The sequence below is a fragment of the Setaria viridis genome, chromosome 4 (genome assembly GCF_005286985.2).
Source record: "Setaria viridis chromosome 4, Setaria_viridis_v4.0, whole genome shotgun sequence".
Lineage (NCBI taxonomy): Eukaryota > Viridiplantae > Streptophyta > Magnoliopsida > Poales > Poaceae > Setaria > Setaria viridis.
Genome location: NC_048266.2, coordinates 2,205,609 through 2,224,924, shown reverse-complemented (window position 1 = coordinate 2,224,924; position 19,316 = coordinate 2,205,609). Strand labels below are relative to the sequence as shown.

At 46.4% G+C, this 19,316-nt stretch overlaps 1 protein-coding gene across 1 annotated transcript; it reads left to right on the top strand.

Moving 5' to 3' along the window:
* The first annotated feature begins 1,662 nt into the window (after positions 1 to 1,662).
* On the top strand, positions 1,663 to 7,007 carry LOC117854063 (probable sulfate transporter 3.4). The gene is made up of 10 exons (XM_034736341.2): positions 1,663 to 2,285; positions 2,455 to 2,503; positions 2,635 to 2,842; positions 2,971 to 3,142; positions 3,277 to 3,342; positions 5,055 to 5,162; positions 5,297 to 5,413; positions 5,523 to 6,213; positions 6,304 to 6,380; positions 6,521 to 7,007. The coding sequence occupies exons 1-10, from the start codon at positions 1,872 to 1,874 to the stop codon at positions 6,656 to 6,658; spliced, it is 2,040 nt and encodes a 679-aa protein (XP_034592232.1). The 5' UTR covers positions 1,663 to 1,871; the 3' UTR covers positions 6,659 to 7,007.
* Positions 7,008 to 19,316: the final 12,309 nt, after the last annotated feature.

The window sequence follows — 19,316 nt, the reverse complement described above, 5'->3', positions numbered from 1 at the left end:
ACTTGCCTCACCACACATGTGAGCCTACCACCAGTGACACGTGGCGCGGACATGCCGTCCGGAATCATTCCCCAATACTATCACTAATCAAAGCTGAGCTCATAATTAAGCATGGTCACCGGATGGATATACACAACCGTTAAACTTGGGCACCCCACTGAGCATGAGCACAAAGTGATCCAGAGAACTTACCCCACCAATTGCGGGCAACCATTCCAGCATCCATCATCCAAGGTCCAAAAGGTACCCACCTTCCACCAGGAGTTTCTTCTTTTCTTTTTTACTAGAGTGGTGCATCTGCTGCTTCTTTTTAACTTGGGGCGGCACTAGATTTGAGACAGATTCACTGCTAGAGCAGAGTGATGCTTTTCATATTGTACTACCATGTAGATTCTATTACAGGAAATAAAAAGAAGCTGACAAGCAGCCAGCAGAAATAATTCTGACAAAGGTGAGACTAATAAGAATATCAGCAATGTTTTTACTTTTGCAATGCTGTCGAAACTGACAAGATTATTAGGTAATTTAGCACTAAGTGACCCCTGATTTTATAGATGTGTATACAGAAGGAGCCGAACTAGGACTAAGTGTACCAAAAGTGGACAACATGCATGTAGAAAGCTATACTGTTGGTGGGTACCAAATAAAGTTTTTTTTCACCCCAAAAGTATACGTGTGTAACTAGGAATATTATGGTTAGATTCCATAGTCCGCAAAATCAAGGATTTTACGCCATTATGATAGTTAAAAACCTAGGAATTTAGAGATCACTCATCTTAAAAACTAAATAAGAATTACCCTTAAGAAAAAGAGAAGAAAAGGCAATCATGTTAAGAGAAGATTGTAGATATTAGGATTTAATTTTCTGCTGCTCATTCGTTTTGCTATGTTTGTCCGTAGCCTCAAGAGATATTTGAAAATGCTTGTCGATAGAAAAGCTAGAACATATTTATTGAAATGTATCCACTATATTTTCCTAATTAATGCTTTAGAATAGGAAAATGATAACATATCATTTCATTTAAGGGTCATTTCGATCCGCTCAGATTGTGGGATCCAGCTTTTAGAACTCTATCTAATCCAAACATGTATTTTTTTTTTGTTGTCCAGCTTTTATAATCCCACAAGCTATCTACCCTCTGTCTGCGCATTGAGGTTTCTAGAAGCTCTAGATGATGGAAACATGCCAGGTGTTGGTTCGACCTTTACAATTGCACGAGCTATAAGCTTTCAAGCTCGGGGTGGATCCAAACACAACCTTAAGAAGGATGTTAATGGTCATTCCTCATTGATATCTTCTGGATTTAATAGTTCCCTTATAAATGCCATGGCAGCTGCTTTACAACCAAACATAAGTCAAACATGGTAAAACTGATCGAGGGAGTATCTAAAAGGAATATTGAGGGTAGATACCCAGGAAGAACTAAGAGGCAACACGGATTTAGCTCTAATCCGAAGAGTATTAGGTCCGGTGTGCCTCTAAGATGACCCTGCAAGACGAGTTTACGAGAGCTCGCGGGCCAGTAATAGGCGCACCCAAATTAAGCACCACCACAGTATCTTCTTCATCGAGTCGCGTCGTCGTCCAAACCAAAGCTCCGCGTGGCGCGTGCCTTCTCCCGCCTCCCGCTCCCTCCCTATAAAAGGCTCCTCCTCCCTCCTCCGCAGGAATCCATCCAGCAAGCCAACAAGGCAACAAACACCTCCCTCCTCTTCACTCCCCCCCCCCCTGCAGCCCACGCCGTTGTAGGCAGCGAGGGGCGCAACAGGCCAAGCCGACAAGGCCGCGTCGGTCGCCGCCGCTGCCGGCGATCGATTCACCGACCGCGCGACCAGCAGGCAGGAATTAATCGATAGCACCAGCCACCAGCATGGTGGTGAACAACAAGGTGGACAGCCTGTCGTACGACGTCGAGGCGCCGCCCCCCCAGGGCGCTTCCGCCGGTTCCGCCGCGGCGGCTGCGCCACCGCCGGCGCCGGCCCATCACCATGCGCATGCGCCCGCGGCGCCCGTGATGCGTGAGGGCACGGCGGTGATGGAGCTGCACAAGGTGTCGCTGCCGGAGCGCCGGTCGACGGTGAAGGCGCTGCGGCAGCGCCTCGCCGAGGTGCTCTTCCCCGACGACCCCCTGCATCAGTTCAAGAACCAGTCGTCGGCGCGGCGGCTGGTGCTGGCGCTCCAGTACTTCTTCCCCATCTTCCAGTGGGGGTCCGCGTACAGCCCCCGCCTCCTCCGCTCCGACCTCATCGCCGGCCTCACCATTGCCAGCCTCGCCATCCCGCAGGCACGTGCCTCTCTGCCCCCGTTCCCTCCCTCCCCTGCTTCCTCCTCCTCCATCGCCTTCATTCAATTCCTAGCTACTTTTGGCACGGTTGTTTATGGCACTGCCCAAAATATAGCCGGGCGGCGCGCGGCGCGCAATAACTAACACCGTTCATGTCCTCGCCGTGCAGGGAATCAGCTACGCCAAGCTCGCCAACCTTCCCCCAATCATTGGCCTATGTGAGTTCTCTTCTTCTTCCTCGTGCAAATCGATCAAGAATTTAATTATTAGCTGATCGGTAATGTTTGGCCGATGATTGATTGCTAATAATCTTGTTGGCTCGCCGGCCGGCGTTCGTGATTGCGAGCAGATTCCAGCTTCGTGCCGCCGCTGATCTACTCGCTGCTGGGGAGCTCGCGTGACCTGGCCGTCGGGCCGGTGTCCATCGCGTCGCTGGTGATGGGCTCCATGCTCCGGGAGGCCGTCTCGCCGGACGACCAGCCCATCCTCTACCTGCAGCTCGCCTTCACCGCCACCTTCTTCGCCGGCGTCTTCCAGGCGTCCCTCGGCTTCCTCAGGTACGCGGCGGCACCACCGCCGCCGGGGATCGGATAACATTCCCAATCCATCTATCCATTCTCCACTGTTCCATCGGTTTCAATCCGCAGGCCAGAGCTATAGCTTACGGATGACGCATCCATTGCAGGCTGGGCTTCATCGTGGACTTCTTGTCCAAGGCGACGCTGACCGGGTTCATGGGCGGCGCAGCCATCATCGTGTCGCTGCAGCAGCTCAAGGGCCTGCTCGGCATCGTCCACTTCACCTCCCACATGGGCTTCATCGACGTCATGCGCTCCGTCTTCAAGCGCCACGACGAGGTACGACCTCGGCATGCGCGGTTGCCGGTTGCCGATCCATCCAGCACCAACGACAAAGCCCAGAGCTTTAATTCTCTCATGTATTAAGCCAGCTACGCTACAAATCTAACGCTGTCATGGTGATGATGATGCAGTGGGAATGGCAGACGATCGTCATGGGCACCGCCTTCCTCGCCATCCTCCTCCTCACACGCCAAATCGTAAGTTCATCTGCTTGGTTATATTCCTTCACCTTTCTTCTTTACCAAATTACCATCATCATTCATCTAATAAGAAAAAAGTAAAATCATTAAGCTTAAGCAATTACTATTAGTAGAAAAGAGTTACAGATGCCACTAGCTAGGCGCCAAAATAGTAAGAGAGAAACAAACAAAGGTAGAGTAACAACGGCCGCACGTACAGAAGGTGACGTCGACCGTTTGCACAAGTGGTTTGGCATTTCTCCAGCGACACAGACCGTTGCAAGACCCGGGTAGAATCAGAAGAATGGATGCATATGCATCTCATCTCTTTTCACTTTTCTGTAAATCACCAGTCGGCGAAATTCTTTACAATTATTTGACCATGGTTATGGGCAGGTGTAGCTTAGCTTAGCTTCTAGGAAAGATGGGGTTGGGAAAAGGGAGGGTGGTGATTCAAGCTTGGGAGTTCATGGAGGGGCCCAAAGGGTGCCTGCCACTAACAAGGAATTTGACTCCACTGAATGGTTTAAACAAAAAGGCAGATAACTCATGGGGGAGAGATTAAGCTACCTCCTGCTTGTTGGGACCTTATAATGTTAAGATATTTTCCCCAAAAAAAGGTATACCATTCACTTGATTTAGTTCATGGAAATATAATGTATTGATGGAGCAATACATAGAGGTAGGAAAAGAAATGTTCTAACTAAATGAAGATCTTTTGAACTGTTTTACTTGCCCAAGGTAAATATAGTACTATGTTTTAGAGTTACTCGAGTCAACTAAGCAGTTGGTATGCAAAGAAAAGTCCAGTCCTTCCCCAGGCCTAATCTTCCATGTTATCTAACTAATGGACTGAACACATGGTGCCAAAAAGTGTGTCCTCTTTGAGGCTGTGCTTTTATAAATTGGGATTGGGAATAATTTAAATCAATCATTTTCTTCATCTTTCTTTTGAACTTTGAAGAAAAGGACTATTATAGCTGATGGCACACATATTCTGAAGCAACACTTGTTTGAATAGTTCTAGTCTGGTATGAAATTACAAACACCAATAATCATGTGTATAGAATGTTTAGAATTCATGACTAAACCACATGCATCAAATAAAATAAGGCGTGTGTGTGGCTTTAGAATCTATTCTGATAAAGCAGGTGTCCAATGGAACCTTTCCCTTCCCCCTTTTGGGGAGAATGCATCTGATTTGGCCTCTGCCGGCTGATGTGTCACCTCTGCTGGATGAGCAAGTTGGCCATGGCCATCTGTGCATGAGATTTCACCATTTCCGAACTCCAATATCTCCAGAAAACGATTGACAAGCACCGCCTTGAGACTGTAAACGACGCGCCATTAGGTGGACAAGTGGCTTTAATTTCATCAGTCTTTTGCTCTGGTGGGGCAAATAACTTTGTAGAGGATTTGATTAGGAATGACGCTGTTCCTAGTCACTTGGTATGATTAAAGCGTCAGTATGAGAATTCCACTTTCCTGGGGCCATGCCAGAGAAATCTTCAAAAGACGATGGTGCACCAGGGGCTCAAAAATCAACTGCTTTTAGCATTAAAATGTAAAAAAAACAATACTCGAAAATTCAGCTAAATTTTAATTTCTTCTGTAAATATATCTACTAGTAATTTACAGTAAAAATATTATGTTCCTCGATGTAATTATTCAAGCAATAACAGGCGGATTGACTTATCAAGTGCTAACTTTGTTCGCTGTTCTTTTTTCAGAGTGCGAGGAATCCAAAACTTTTCTGGATATCAGCAGGTGCTCCCCTGGCCTCAGTGATCATCTCCACCATCCTCTCCTTCATCTGGAAATCCCATAGCATCAGCGTTGTAAGTATCTTCAGTACAGCCTGTCTGAACCAGCAGCAGCTTGCCACATTCAGATCTTAAACAGTTGTCACTATTCAAATTCATCTGTGAGTAACTCTTTTTTTTTTGTTGTTGTTGTTGTTTTGCAAACACAGATTGGTATCCTCCCCAGGGGAGTGAACCCTCCTTCAGCTAACATGCTCACCTTCAACGGCTCCTACGTGGCGCTGACGATCAAGACAGGGATCATGACAGGCATCTTGTCCCTAACTGTAAGAAGAACCATGCATGCAAATGTGTTTTTAATAAACTTAGTAAATTTCAATGAGTCTGCAGTGCTGTGAGTTCAATCTGAGCATCCAAACATTTGATGCAATGCAGGAAGGGATTGCAGTAGGCAGGACGTTCGCATCCATCAACAACTACCAGGTGGACGGCAACAAGGAGATGATGGCGATCGGGATCATGAACATGGCCGGCTCCTGCGCGTCCTGCTACGTGACGACGGGCTCCTTCTCGCGGTCGGCGGTGAATTACAGCGCCGGGTGCAAGACTGCGGTGTCGAACATCGTGATGGCGGCGGCGGTGCTGGTGACGCTGCTGTTCCTGATGCCTCTGTTCCACTACACCCCCAACGTGATCCTGTCGGCGATCATCATCACGGCGGTGGTCGGTCTCATCGACGTCCGCGGCGCCGCCAAGCTGTGGAAGGTGGACAAGCTGGACTTCCTGGCCTGCATGGCGGCGTTCCTCGGCGTGCTCCTCGTGTCCGTCCAGATGGGGCTCGCCATCGCCGTCGGCATCTCGCTGTTCAAGATCCTGCTCCAGGTGACCAGGCCCAACATGGTGGTGAAGGGCCTCGTCCCCGGGACGCAGACCTACCGCAGCGTGGTGCAGTACAGGGAGGCCGTGCGCGTGCCGGCGTTCCTCGTCGTCGGCGTCGAGTCGGCGATCTACTTCACCAACTCCATGTACCTCGTCGAGAGGGTCATGAGGTACCTCCGCGACGAGGAGGAGATGGCTCTCAAGTCCAACCAGAGCTCCATCCGATGCGTCGTCCTCGACATGAGCGGTGAGTGCCATTATATCATTGATCGGCGAAAGAATTCTTGTCAAGGATTAATCAGCTGATCAGAGACGAATCATCACATTGTTGTTGCAGCCGTCGCGGCGATCGACACGAGCGGTCTGGACGCGCTGTCGGAGCTGAAGAAAATCCTCGACAAAAGAAACATCGAGGTAGGGAACACACACATACAACAGCTGATCGATGTTGCTGCAAGCCTTCAACTTCATCTGCCAAGCTGCCCATCAATGTATTGCCAAACGTGTCAGCATGTAACTAACATGAGCTTTGTTTGTGTTCATGAATCTTGCAGCTGGTTCTTGCCAACCCAGTCGGCTCCGTTGCGGAGAGGATGTTCAACTCAGCGGTGGGCGAGACGTTCGGGTCGGACCGCCTGTTCTTCAGCGTAGCGGAGGCGGTGGCGGCGGGGGCGTGCAAAGCGCAGCCCTGACCGGAGGAGGCGCCGGGGCGGTAGGCCAGCAGCAGGTGCCCCAATGCCATAGACGCATGCATGGGGCACTCGCGGGTCCTCTGACCAGCAGAAGCAGTAGAGCAAGGTGCTTCTCGGAGGAGGCTAAAATAGTTGTGTTTCTTGTGTTGGATAATTTGGATAATTAGGGGGAGACTGATGAGACCGATAGGGGCAGGAATAACGTGACGCCGACATGCTGATGTTATGGCCTCTTCCCATCGAAGGGAAGAGTTTTTGAAGGATGTAACCCGCAGAATGTGTAGCTGTTGCTGTAGTTGTTGCTCTCAAGTAATGGAAAAAAAAAAGGAATGGTTCTGTTCTGTAGCAATTCAGGCCTTTCTCACTAGAAGAATCCTATGATATCAGGTATAGTGTAGGACATGAATTTTTCTCATTTTACATGGTCTATCTGCACCGTCCATCTTGAAATCAATGGTGAGATAAATCATGGGTGGGTGAGAGAATCATTGGTAGGTGATAAATTCAACGGTTGGAAGCGCAGGCGGTATATATAGTGTATATGACAAGGAGTGGGAAGAGGGAAGTGCAGGAGGCACAGGGATTTGGCTGGGAGACAAAATGATGGGGGTTAATTTGGGTGAGATTGTCAGGATCTGCTTTTTTTTTGAAAAGCTTATTCTGCTTATTCAGTTAATTTTTGGTTTCTGCGTGTTGATAATCTGCTGCAGAATACTACTGTTTGCTAATCTGTGAGAAAGGCAGGATAAGCTGTGCCAAACCAGGCCATGTCTAGTACTAGCAAGGAGTAGGGGAAGATGTCACTGGACCACTAGAGTTTGATTCTCACAAGTCACACCACTATATATGACATGTGAGACCTACCAACAGCATAGTTCTGTTATGTTGTTTGCTTGGCAAAAACTTGAAGACATAAGACTCAAAGCAAAATTGGTTACAATGCCAAAACCTCACGTTAATTACCAGTAAAATAAGTGTTTCCATAAATACTGAAATAAAATCAAGTCACGATTCTCGTCTCACCTTTGTAAGAACTTCCTGTCTCTTGTCAGTCTCTTTCCTAAATTCGAATCCGCATTGTAAAATAGTGACAACTCTTCTAGATTCTGTCTGAGAATCCACTCTGTCCCAGTTTCGAAAGAAACCCAAGATGCAGATTCATCACTCATCAAGCAAAAGAACACCTGGTGGAAGGTGAATATCTTTCCCCCCTGAGTGATGGATGGATCTTGGAATCCATAATTCATGGTTGCACGCAATTGGCGGGGGTATGTATGTTCCCTGGATCACTTTGTACTTGGTGAATAAATGGTCAAATTTGATCATGAAAAATGCTAAGAAATGAACATGGATCAGTATAATAAGCTCACTTCAATTTGTGTATATCCGGTGAGCATGGTTATCATGAAACAAACTTTGATTAGTATAAGCGCAGGGTGTGCCATGTGTGCACTGGCGGGCCCACACATGGACCTCAAGGCAAGGAATATGTGTAGATATATGATGTCTGAATGGAGCGTGCCATATCCAGAGTTGCTTTGAGGAAGGGCTTTGCTACTCAGCAATGCAAATAAAACTATGAAAGGCATTCATTCACCAAATCAGAATAATATAATGGGATATGGATGCTAAACATGGTGGGTGATCAAGTCATTCACAGAGAGCATGATAGTTTGCTAAAAGAAGTAAACTTTGACAACAAGAGAAACCCGAAGGAATTTCTTTTGTTTAGACATACCAATGTTCCAACTTTCTACTTTTGAGCATGCCCATTATCGATTGGAAAAACAAAATTCATCAAATTACTCAACCTTTTAACTAACTAGCTAGATTCCGCCACACATCATATAGCATAAGAAATTAAAGCAAAAATGCTAACTTATCCTTAAGCTCAGGATGCCATGGAAAAAGCTAGGGGAATGCAAATACAAATGGGGCACTGAAACAAAATAAGGAGAGCCATTATTGCGTGCAATAATAATCAATGCACATTATTGACACATGTTAAGTTAGTAGTTTCTGAGCCGTCAGTTGTGACAGGAGCACAAATAAAGAAAACAAAGCCATGATACCAGCAGCTATATTTCAATGATGATAAAGGCCTAGTCTATCACTTACAGCAATTAAAGTGGAACTTGCATGCATCTATATCCATGGAGTCCATAGCCTATAGCTTTATTTCCAAAGGTAACCAATTTTCTTGCAAATCTTGAGGAACATTTTGAATATAGCAGAGAAGAATGGCCCCTAGTGGATCACCATGTGAATGCAATATTTATAGCGCCTATCGCCGGCCCTAATTGTGGTGAGGATGTGATATTAGAGGCCAATTGGGCAACATGAAACTGTCGGCCAGCAAATGCACCCTCAAATAGATAGAAGAGTGGAGCACCAAAACTGGTAAATAACTAGTAAGCGATGTCCATGTGTTTCTTTTCTGAAATTTGCCATGTGGACCTGTCACGTGTTTTGTCTTCCAGCCAGCTTGGGTTCTCGATTTGGGGCTCTGTTGGTGTGCAGAAAATGTTCTTTCCCTTGGTGTAGGAAAAGGTAGATGTTGAGTTACCTAGAATGGCCATATGTGTTCATCAGGCCAATACTTCCCAACTAAACCAATGCAAACTATGTGCCAGAAGGCAAATCATCTGTATCTTTGTGCCAAAAGTGTCATTTGTTGGGGGGCGATATCCATAGTACTCCTATCCGTTTACATCACTGTCCATGGCAGAAAAGCCAAGAGCGCTGTACAAACTCTAGCGACCCTGGAAGCCGTGCTCGGGCTCACCATGCATGGTGAGTACTGCTGTTCACCCTTTTACCCCTCCTGAACCACCCACTTTCCAAATCTCTCTTTCGTTCTTCAACGTCTCAACACGGGCAGACCACGTTACAGCATGCGCAGAGAAGTCATTCTTACACTGCTCTACCATTCTCCTGCCAAGCATGTGACGACCTTCCTACTGAGCACTGAATAATGCTAATCGCTCCAAGGAACTGATGAACGTGATGTATGACAGTCAGTATGCATGTGTGGGAATCGTATATGGATTATTGTTTACGCAGATTGATGCTTAACCACGAAGTGTCACGGGTGATGCATCGTTTTCGCGGAGATCGAGCACGGTTCCCGTACGTACGTGTCAGGCCGGTCCAGGACGACAGCCACCCGGCAGAATGCGTGCGTCCATCTGGCATGCATAATCCCTGAATCAGCATGAACAGAAGAGCAGAAGAGTGTGTGTGCAATAAAAAATGGCTGTGTTAGGCATGCATGAACAGAAGAGCAGTGATCGATCATCTCCGTCCATGGCCGGCCGGCCGGCCGGCCTGGGAGAAAAAAAGGGTGTTGGGAAAAGGAGAGGCCCAACGCGTTGAGTGAGCCATTCGAGAGCTCCATATTCCCGTTGGATTGGACGTGGTGACGAAGAGAAGACAGATCGAGGAGGAGAGGCGAATCTCCTTTACTGCTGCTCCAATAGTTTGATCATGAAACGCTTTTCTTTTTGGGGAAGCGGCGAGTGGTAGGCGACGCGGGCGGCCTTGATCGATTCGGCCTCTCTGTCCGTCCTCGGCAGCATCTATCCAAGTTCCAAGCATATCATAATACTTAATTCATAAATAAAGCAGCTCCTAATTATACTATTTATTATCATTGGCGGTGCTGCTCTGAATTGGCTCCTTTAATTTCGAAGCATGCTCCTTTAATTGCATGGTGGAGAGTCATGAGCCTTGAATGGCCTCCTGATTAACCTGGTGAAGAATAGTATTATTAACAAAACTAGATGGACTTGAATTTAATTTGTGATTAAAGGAAGTTAAGTTACTATGGTTTCTTCGAGACTCGCCAAGTGAGTGATCAGTCTTATGAAGAATTCATGTAGAAACCCAGTTCCACTAACCATCAGCAATTGCATGCTGTTTATATGGTCAGAGGAACTAGCTAACCAATTGGTTCATTTGTTCTACTCTGTCTTTGGTCACCAAAAAGAACTATTCTCTCTGTTCCAAATTATAAGTTGTTTTAGCTTTTTTTTATATTTATAGACTTTATTGTGCACTTAGATATATCATATGTCTAGATGCATAAAACGACCTATAATTTGAGATGGAGTGAGTAGTTGATTAGAATTGTTGTTGGTCATCGATCAGCAGTTCAATTCGAGTTAAAACAGTGTGTGAGCGTATATTTGGGTCCAGCAATAACAAATCAAGTGCTCGGAACTGCAAAGTACTAGTCCTCCACCACGTGTAGCATATTGTTATTGATCTGGAAAAAAGAAAAGAGTGAGAAAATGATCATCTCATCTACTCCTAGTACTAGCGTTTGACCTCGCTTTGTCCATTAATCGTGGGCTTGCCTCCATTGGCTAGCAGTACGTACGTAGTGCACCGGACGGCATATTCGTGGTAGATTCTCTGTGCGTTTCACGTACCCACCGATGGATACCTCAAAAGTTTGAGCTTTAGACGGGTCCACCCTAGGGTGCCCCTTGCACCACCATGTCTAGGTCACTAAGCCACTAATGACATCTTTTTAGATTAAGCGCATTGTGGCATCTTTTTAGATTAAGCACATTGTGACATCTTAAAGTGTGTCATATTCTTTTCTACTCCCTCAGTTCCAAATTGTAAGTTGTTTTGGTATTTTTCTAGATATAATTTAGATCTAGATGCATAATAATATCTATAAATCTAGAAAAGCTAAAACGACCTACAATTTGGAGCGGAGGGAGTACATCAATAGATTGGGTATTTGTGTTGGACTTGCCTTTCATTTCTAGAATGACATTATCTGCTCCCCTGCTCCGATCCAAAGCATAACAAACTTGAAACTCCTCTCATTTTCATTATATACGTGCACACAGATCCTAATTCTTAAAAGAAGAAAAAGAAATTCAGTCGGCGACTTGTTTTGACATGTAGCTAGTGTGTACGTACTCCAATGATGCTAGCATCCTACGCCACCCATAGTCTGACTAGTAGCACCCTACCACATAGTCTGACATTGCTACTTTGGCACTTTGGCGCACAAACGTACAGGTTTGACTTGTTAAGGTTGCCAGCGAGCAGGAACTATGCGCTATACCTGCTATACTTGCACTAGAGCCATGAAAGGCTACGCAACAGGAGTTGCTGCCTGGATCACCAGGTAGTCCCATTCTTACACCCAGAACGACAAGATCTTGGCAACGGCACTCACACACGGTCACCCTCATGCATGCTTTGAGGAGGCATGGTGAAGTAGGAAAAGGGGTTGCTCTCGGTCCATCGATCGGTTGGAAGATGCATGATGGCGAAGACGATAAGAACAAATGCCCTCCGCATATATCATCAGTTCCGATCCTGGGTCTATTGAAGCTCGATCTACTCGAAAGCTGCTATCATGCCAAGCAAAGTAGTTTAGCTAAAATTTCACCACACATGGGTATGTCACCCTTTTCCATTGCCATTCTTGTTATGGAATAGAACCTCTCATGGAAGTCAAGAATCCTTTTAAGGCACTGGCCTCAATCTTTTCTACGGAGTATGGTGGTGGACGAAAACGAAAACGCACTTGCTGGTGTGCCTGCAGGTGGATGGTTGCCAAGCATTGACCCAATTGATGATTTTCCTTTTGTTGCTAGGAAAAAAAATTGATTGCTTTCAGGTTTATTTCACCAGAATGCACATTGCTGGTACATCAGATATTCAGATCCGATGCCAAAGTCAAAGGGGCAATAACCACTTCTACTTTGTAGCATGATAGATGTACTCTGAACATTTATTTCAACCTCTAAGACGAACACAAGTTTGAGGCTTCCGCATGTTCTGTGATCTCAACTCTGCAAGAACGGAGTCACGTAGCAGAGGCTTTTACGGCCATAGGCAAGGCACGGCAAGTGACACCAGCAGCAATCTCAAAATAATTCAGAACCACCTCTAGATAAGACCAAATAGAACGCCACATGATCAACCTGGCAAATAAGGATAAGAACAGCTAGCGCGTTCGATCGGGATGTTGCGCGTGGCTTCGTCAGTGACACGCACAGCAACCTGTCGTGTCTTCCTGACAGGGCGCCGAGTGAGTGACCGGCCGGCTGGCATCTCTTTCACACAAGGTGCTACGCCACGGCTCCCGAACAGCATTTCTCTACCGTTTGCCTTGCGAATTTGCGATATCATTATCATACGAGAAAGGGGGCATAAGATGATACGCGTGGTCTCTCGCTATCCAACCCTGCGGTGCCGTCGTTTCCACGAAAACCTCATTGTCACCATACCCAGAGGATTTTGGCTTTCGCCATCGCCAAGCCATATGATGCTTCTCACCACCTATGCTCACCTTGGTTTCCTCAGGAATCACATTGCTTTCAAATCAAAACTTTCAAGATTCTTTCCTCGCAGATGCAGAGTGGTGTTCGCTTTGTTTTCCTCAGGAATCACGTTGCTTTCATATCATACCCAAACTTTCTTTCAGGGTCATTTTGTTCCGATCCCAAGTCGGCTTGCACGGATTCAGAGCCATCATCCATTCTGTGGAAATGGGCCGTGTCATCGTCGGACATGAGGGCACCGTGAGAGTAGAAAGGAGAGGTTGGGTTGACAGGAAGGAGAGGCTGGAGATGATCAAACTCTAGTGCCATCCACATATGTCTGAGTCAACGGAAGCTCTCCTTCAAAACCAGCCATCATGTAAACTGGAGGGTCAGTAGCTCAAAATTCACCTCACGCTCCTTCCCAATGTCGTTCTTGTCATGGAAACGAAGAATCCTTTGAGGTAGTTAGTGACATCCCCTTTTCTATGGTGATGGTGGGCTGGTGGCTCAAAACGCATTCCCTTAATGACCTCGGTCCCTGCAGGAGATGTGTTGTTTCCAAGCATGTTGAGCAACAAGTTTTACCTTCCGGTTTATTTCGTCAGAACGCACTTTGCCGGTAGATCTGATCGGACGCTCCCCAGTCAAAGGGGCAATAGTTCTACTTTTGTGGCACTACAAATGATCCCTGAATCTCTCCTACTTTCTGTGAACACAACTTTCAGCATGCATGTTCTACGGTCTGAACTCTGCAGGTACTCAGTCATGTAGCAGGGATGTTAGTGCTACATATTGCCCCATTCAGTATCAGAATAACTTTCGAAGATCACGGATGAAAACCATCAACAGATATAAGTTCAGTGGGATAGTGCTCCAGAGTATATTCTGAGTTGTCGAAACAGAATACAAAGTTTATTGATCCTGTATAAACAGGGTGCATACAAAGTTTATAAGGAACATCTTGTCCTTATCAGCAGATGCACAGGCTAAAACACGAAGATGCCTTGGCACGGCAACATAGGGACCAGGTGAAGTCCGGAGTCCGGTACCTCTTCTGCTAACCAGATGGAGACTTCCAACGGCGAACCCGAGTGAACATAGCACAACCTGCCACCTAGCTCGCACAAGGAATCGTTGATGCTTAGCACACCCCTGCACGGTGAACGTCTCATCCCGCAAGCTATATCGAAGGATAACATCCGAGCAGACCTCATCATCGGCATGGTCGTCATCCACAGATGTGACGGCGCTCCAGTAGAAGAATCCTGGCAAACAAATCGGAGTCCTGGACTTGATGGGGTGAGGAGGGTCCATGGTTTCCTTCCATTTCCAAGCCTCTTTGCCACAGCCAAGAGTCAAGGTCTCATGGCCAACGCTGCAGTGTGTGATTGTGCCACCTCCTCCTGTTTGAGTCACAAAATACAAGCGCAACAAGGGCCTGGCCACCTTGTACGTGCCACTCCAAGGGTCGAAGCTCCCAATTATCGGCTGGGATACTAGCTGTGTTCATGTCCTTTGTCGATTTAAACATGTACGCAAGCGAGACCAGAGAAACGATCTCGCCGACTCGTGCAGAGAGAGTCCAACCCTAAACCCGATTCCCCACTTCTGATCTCCGGAAAGGAGGCAGGGCTCAGCAAAGGAGGCAGCTTGCTGAGGAGGAAAGCCAACTCAGGAAACAACTCAAATGTAAGGTCCTGGGACTTTCATCGCTGGAAAGGATCATGGTCAGACAGCAATCTAGGTTGATCCACCTTCGTGAAGGGGATGCAAATACAAAACTTTTTCACATGCAGTGTGGATACAGAGCTAAAATGAAGTTTATTGCAAGGCTAGAGCACGAAGGTGGGGTGGCAATCACACAGGAGGAGAAAGAAGGGGTCATGTTCAGCCACTTCTCTGCTATTATGGGCACTGCCATGCAAAGGAATGAGACAGTGAACCTGTCTGTTCTTGGTGTCTGTTCTTGGTTTTCAATAGAGAAATCTGAGCCATTTGGAGTTTCCTTTCACTGAGGATGAAATTTGGAATACTATCAAAGATCTACCAAATGAAAAAGCGTCTGGCCCAGGTTTCATTGCGGAGTTCTACAAATCTGCTTGGTCAATCATCAAACCAGATGTGATAGCTGCATTTGACGCATTCTACAGGAACACAGTTGCACAGCTGCATAAGCTCACCGGCGCATTAATCACTTTGTTGCCCAAAAAGCAGGATGCCAAAATGCCAGGGGATTATAGGCCTATAAGCCTCGTACACAGTTTTGGAAAGTTACTGGCAAAGCTACTCTCAAACAGACTTGCACCTGAGCTCAGTTTATGTTAACCAGAGTGCCTTCATTAAACATAGATCTATTCATGACAACTTTTAATTTGTCGAGCAAGCTGCAAGAATATTGCATAGGAAAAAGAAGCCCACTTTGCTGATTAAATTGGATATCTCAAAAGCCTTTGATAGTGTATGTTGGCCTTTCCTCCTGCAGCTGTTACAAGTCATGGGTTTTGGATTAAGATGGAGGAATTGGATAGCAGCATTGACATCATCAGGCACCACAAGAGTTCTGCTCAACGGTACACCAGGCCCTGTGATTCATAACGCTAGAGGCTTAAGGCAGGGGATCCTTTATCCCCAATGCTCTTCATCCTCACAATGGAAGTTCTACACCGGCTGTTGAGGAAAGCAGTGCGGGAAGGTGTCCTCAAACCACCGGCAGATACTACAATACACCACCAATGCTTCATTTATACCGATGATGTAATATTATTTGCTGCACCTGATGTCCAGGACATCACAACAATCAGAAAAATTCTTAGCTTCTTCGGGAACACATCAGGCCTACACACTAATTTGCAGAAGAGCCTGGTAGCTCCTATAGCTTGCAATGCAGATCAGGTTGAGAACATCCAGGGTATCTTGCCAGCTCAGATTTCTGATTTCCCTATCCAGTACCTTGGATTGCCTCTATCAGTCACCAGGCTCAAGAAATCTCATTTTCAGTCTCTGATTGACAAAGTCTCGGCACGCATACCGGCTTGGAAGGCCCCCTTGATGAATAAGGCAGGCATGCTTACTACTGTAAAGGTTGTCATGAGTTCCATTTGTGTGCACACATTCATATCTTTAAAGGTGCCGGATTGGGTTATTCACGAAATCGATAAAAGACGTCGAGGGTTTTTTTGGGCCGGTAGCAGCAAAGCGCATGGAGGGAAATGTCTAGTTTCCTGGCCTTCAGCATGCAAACCACTTGAATTTGGTGGGCTGGGCATCCCAAATCTACGCATTGCCTCCTTCTCCTTGAGGTTGAGATGGCTTTGGTTGCAGAAGACGAACATGGACAGGCCATGGAGTCATATGCAGCTTGATTTTGCCCAGGACCAGATGCTACAAAATCTCTTCCAAGCTTGCATCGAGGTACAATTGGGGGATGGGAACCGGGCGTTGTTTTGGACTGACAAATGTCTTGATCAATCATCGCCTTGCATCATTGCTCCTGAGCTATGCAAACTAATTCAGTTGAGAATCAAGAAGAGGAGGACAGTGGCTCAAGTGCTGAACCAGAAACAGTGGATACATGATATTGTCGGACGGCTCACGGTACTAGCTCTAACTGAGTATGTCACTATCTGGCATGTTTTACAAGGGGTGCAGCTTCAGGCTGGAAGGGAGGACCGTCAAATGGAAATGGAACATTTCTGGCGAATATTCAGAGAAGTCGGCGTACCAATTTTTCTTCAAAACAGCTGTCACATTTGCTGCAGCAAAGCCAATTTGGAAATCATGGGCTCCTCTCAAAGTCAAGTTTTTTATATGGTTGGCCATCAAGAACAGGTTGTGGATGGCGGCAAGGAGACAAAGAATAGGACTGCAGGATCAGGCCGATTGTGCCCTTTGCGATCAAGCATTGGAAACGGCGAAGCACCTGTTCTCCAGATGCTCCTACACGTTGCAGGTGTGGGATGAAGTCAGCGCTTCAATCAACATTCAAAACACTGCACCGTTACAGCATCAGTCACTGCTGGATTGGTGGCTAAAAAAAAGAGCTGGTTGCACTGCAAACAAGCGCCAAGGCCTTGATTCAGCTTTCATGCTAATCTCCTGGAACCTTTGGAAGGAGAGAAGTGATAGAGTTTTCAATCGTTCCCAGGCCAAGAATGTCGCTGCACTAGTCCAACAGATCACAGCAGAAGGTGAGAGGTGGTGCGCGGTAGGTGCCAAGCATCTAGTAGCTCTGGGCTGCCCAGGGAACCCAGGGACACCAAACATGGCGCTGTTGTTCTCGGCACACGCTTAGAACTCTATAGCTGGGTTTGCACCTATTGGTTGTAAAGGTTTTATGTATTAGCAAGTTTCGTAACTAGAACTGTGTGCGTGCGCTCCGAAGACCTGCGTTGTATGACTATTTCCTTATAAAAAAGACGCGCAGCTGTCTTGCATATTCAGAAAAAAAAACTTCTAATCTCCGACACGGCATCGTGCATCGTCGTCGTCGTCCTTTCCGCCGGTCCGGAGGTTTCTTCCTAGCTGCCTTCCTTTGTGGCTTTGCCTTTGCTTTGGTCTCGTGTCACCATTAGTTTTCCACGAGCCATCCACTCGACGTCTATGTCTCAGCAGACATTGTGAGATCTAAAAGTGCCATGCATATTGTTTTATAGATCGTGCTAGAGCTACGATCATTTCGCTTCAAGAATGAGATATTATCTGCTTCCAATCCCAACCACATGCATTGCAATTTCACAAATTCTAATAAATCTCAAAGGATCATGTGGACATGATCAAGTGATTGGAGTGGTCCAAATCTTTAGTCCCACATTGCTAATGGAGGAGAATGATGGCTAATATAAATATGGAAGCTGTCTCCACTCCTCCACGCTATGTATGGGGGGAGGGAAGGAAAGCTCCACACGTGTGCGAAGTGCGCGGGCATGTGACACTTGCGTTATTGTTTTTTTGTTACTTGGCCTTTAAGAGTGTACCGAAAATACATCTAATCGAGCTAGTGTTTTTGCCTCTTCTCGTTGTTGCGCCGCCATTGTAGTCTACTCCATCTTGAGTGCCGGCGTGCATCGGCGAACGATAGACTAGGTCTCCGGAACCTCTTGCTCTTGTGATCCTGCATCGGAAGAGGGCGAATAAGGTTTTTGGGAAGCGCTCCGCGTGACTATTCAAGGTCTTCACCACGGCTCGTCCTCCGTCCAAGTCTGGCGTTGTGGCGTACCATCGTCTTCGACATCATCTACTACGCTCCGTTTGCAACACCATCGTCATTCTGTCAACACCGCTTGTCATCACAGCTGCACCCGCTAAATACGTACATCGTGATTCGGTCTGTTATTTCAGCATTTTTCTAAGATCATGAAGTTATGCTTGTTGTTAACTAGTATGTTAGAGAATTGCATGCTAGATTTTATTCTGGTTATGATAAATTTAGTTCGGAAATTAATCATGCAGAACCCTACAAATTTAATTATACCTACTTACAGATTCCTAATTCCTAGATAACCAAATTTAATTGGCGACTTGTCTTTACATGTAGTGTACGTACTCCATTGATGCTACTAGTAGCTTTATTTTTTTCTCTCAAAATAACCCAACGCGTCAGGAAGGTGCATTTAGTTGCCGACGAGCAGGGACCATACACTCATGCTATCCTTGTACTAGTACGACAAGGGTATACAAGAAGATACACGTGGGGTCTCGCTATCCAACCCTGTGCCTGCCGTTTTCGTTTCGAGGAAACCTCGTTGTCACCAACACGGCAAAAAAGGATTTTGGCTTTCGACTGTTCCCATGCTTTTCGTCAGGGATCACATTGCTTTCAAATCATAACTTTCTTCCAGGGTCGTTTTGTTCGTATCTCAAGTTGGCTTGATCAGAGTAGAAAGGAGAGGTTGGGTTGACAGTATGGCCATGGGAGTAGAAAGGAGAGGTTGGGCTGACAGGAAGGAGAAGGTTGATGATGATCGGGCGCTATTAGTCTCAAGTGCCATACACGTATGACAGTTCCTGAGTCAAATGAAGCTCTTCTTCAAAAGCATCCATCATGTAAACTGGAGGGTCAGTGCTCAGTACCTTAAAATTCACCTCACATGGATAAGTCACTCCTTTCCAATGTCGTCGTTGTTCTTGTTGTGGAAACTCTCATGGAAACGAAGAATCCTTTCGAGGTAGTGACATCCTCTTTTCTTTGGTGATTGTGGGCTGGTGGCTCAAAATGCATTTCGTTTGACACAGGTCTCCAAGCATGCTGACCAATAAGTTTTACCTTTCCGTTTATTTCGTCAGAATGCACCTTGCCTGTGGATCAGATCGGATGCTCCATTGCTCCCCAGTCAAAGGGGCCATAGCTAGATCTACTTTTGTGG

Bases quoted from the DNA above. Each gene is read 5' to 3' on its own strand.
- LOC117854063 (XM_034736341.2), top strand. From the start codon at position 1,872: ATGGTGGTGAACAACAAGGTGGACAGCCTGTCGTACGACGTCGAGGCG. The intron at 2,286-2,454 runs GCACGTGCCTCT...CTCGCCGTGCAG, and splicing joins CCAGCCTCGCCATCCCGCAG to GGAATCAGCTACGCCAAGCT. The intron at 5,163-5,296 runs GTAAGTATCTTC...TTGCAAACACAG, and splicing joins AATCCCATAGCATCAGCGTT to ATTGGTATCCTCCCCAGGGG.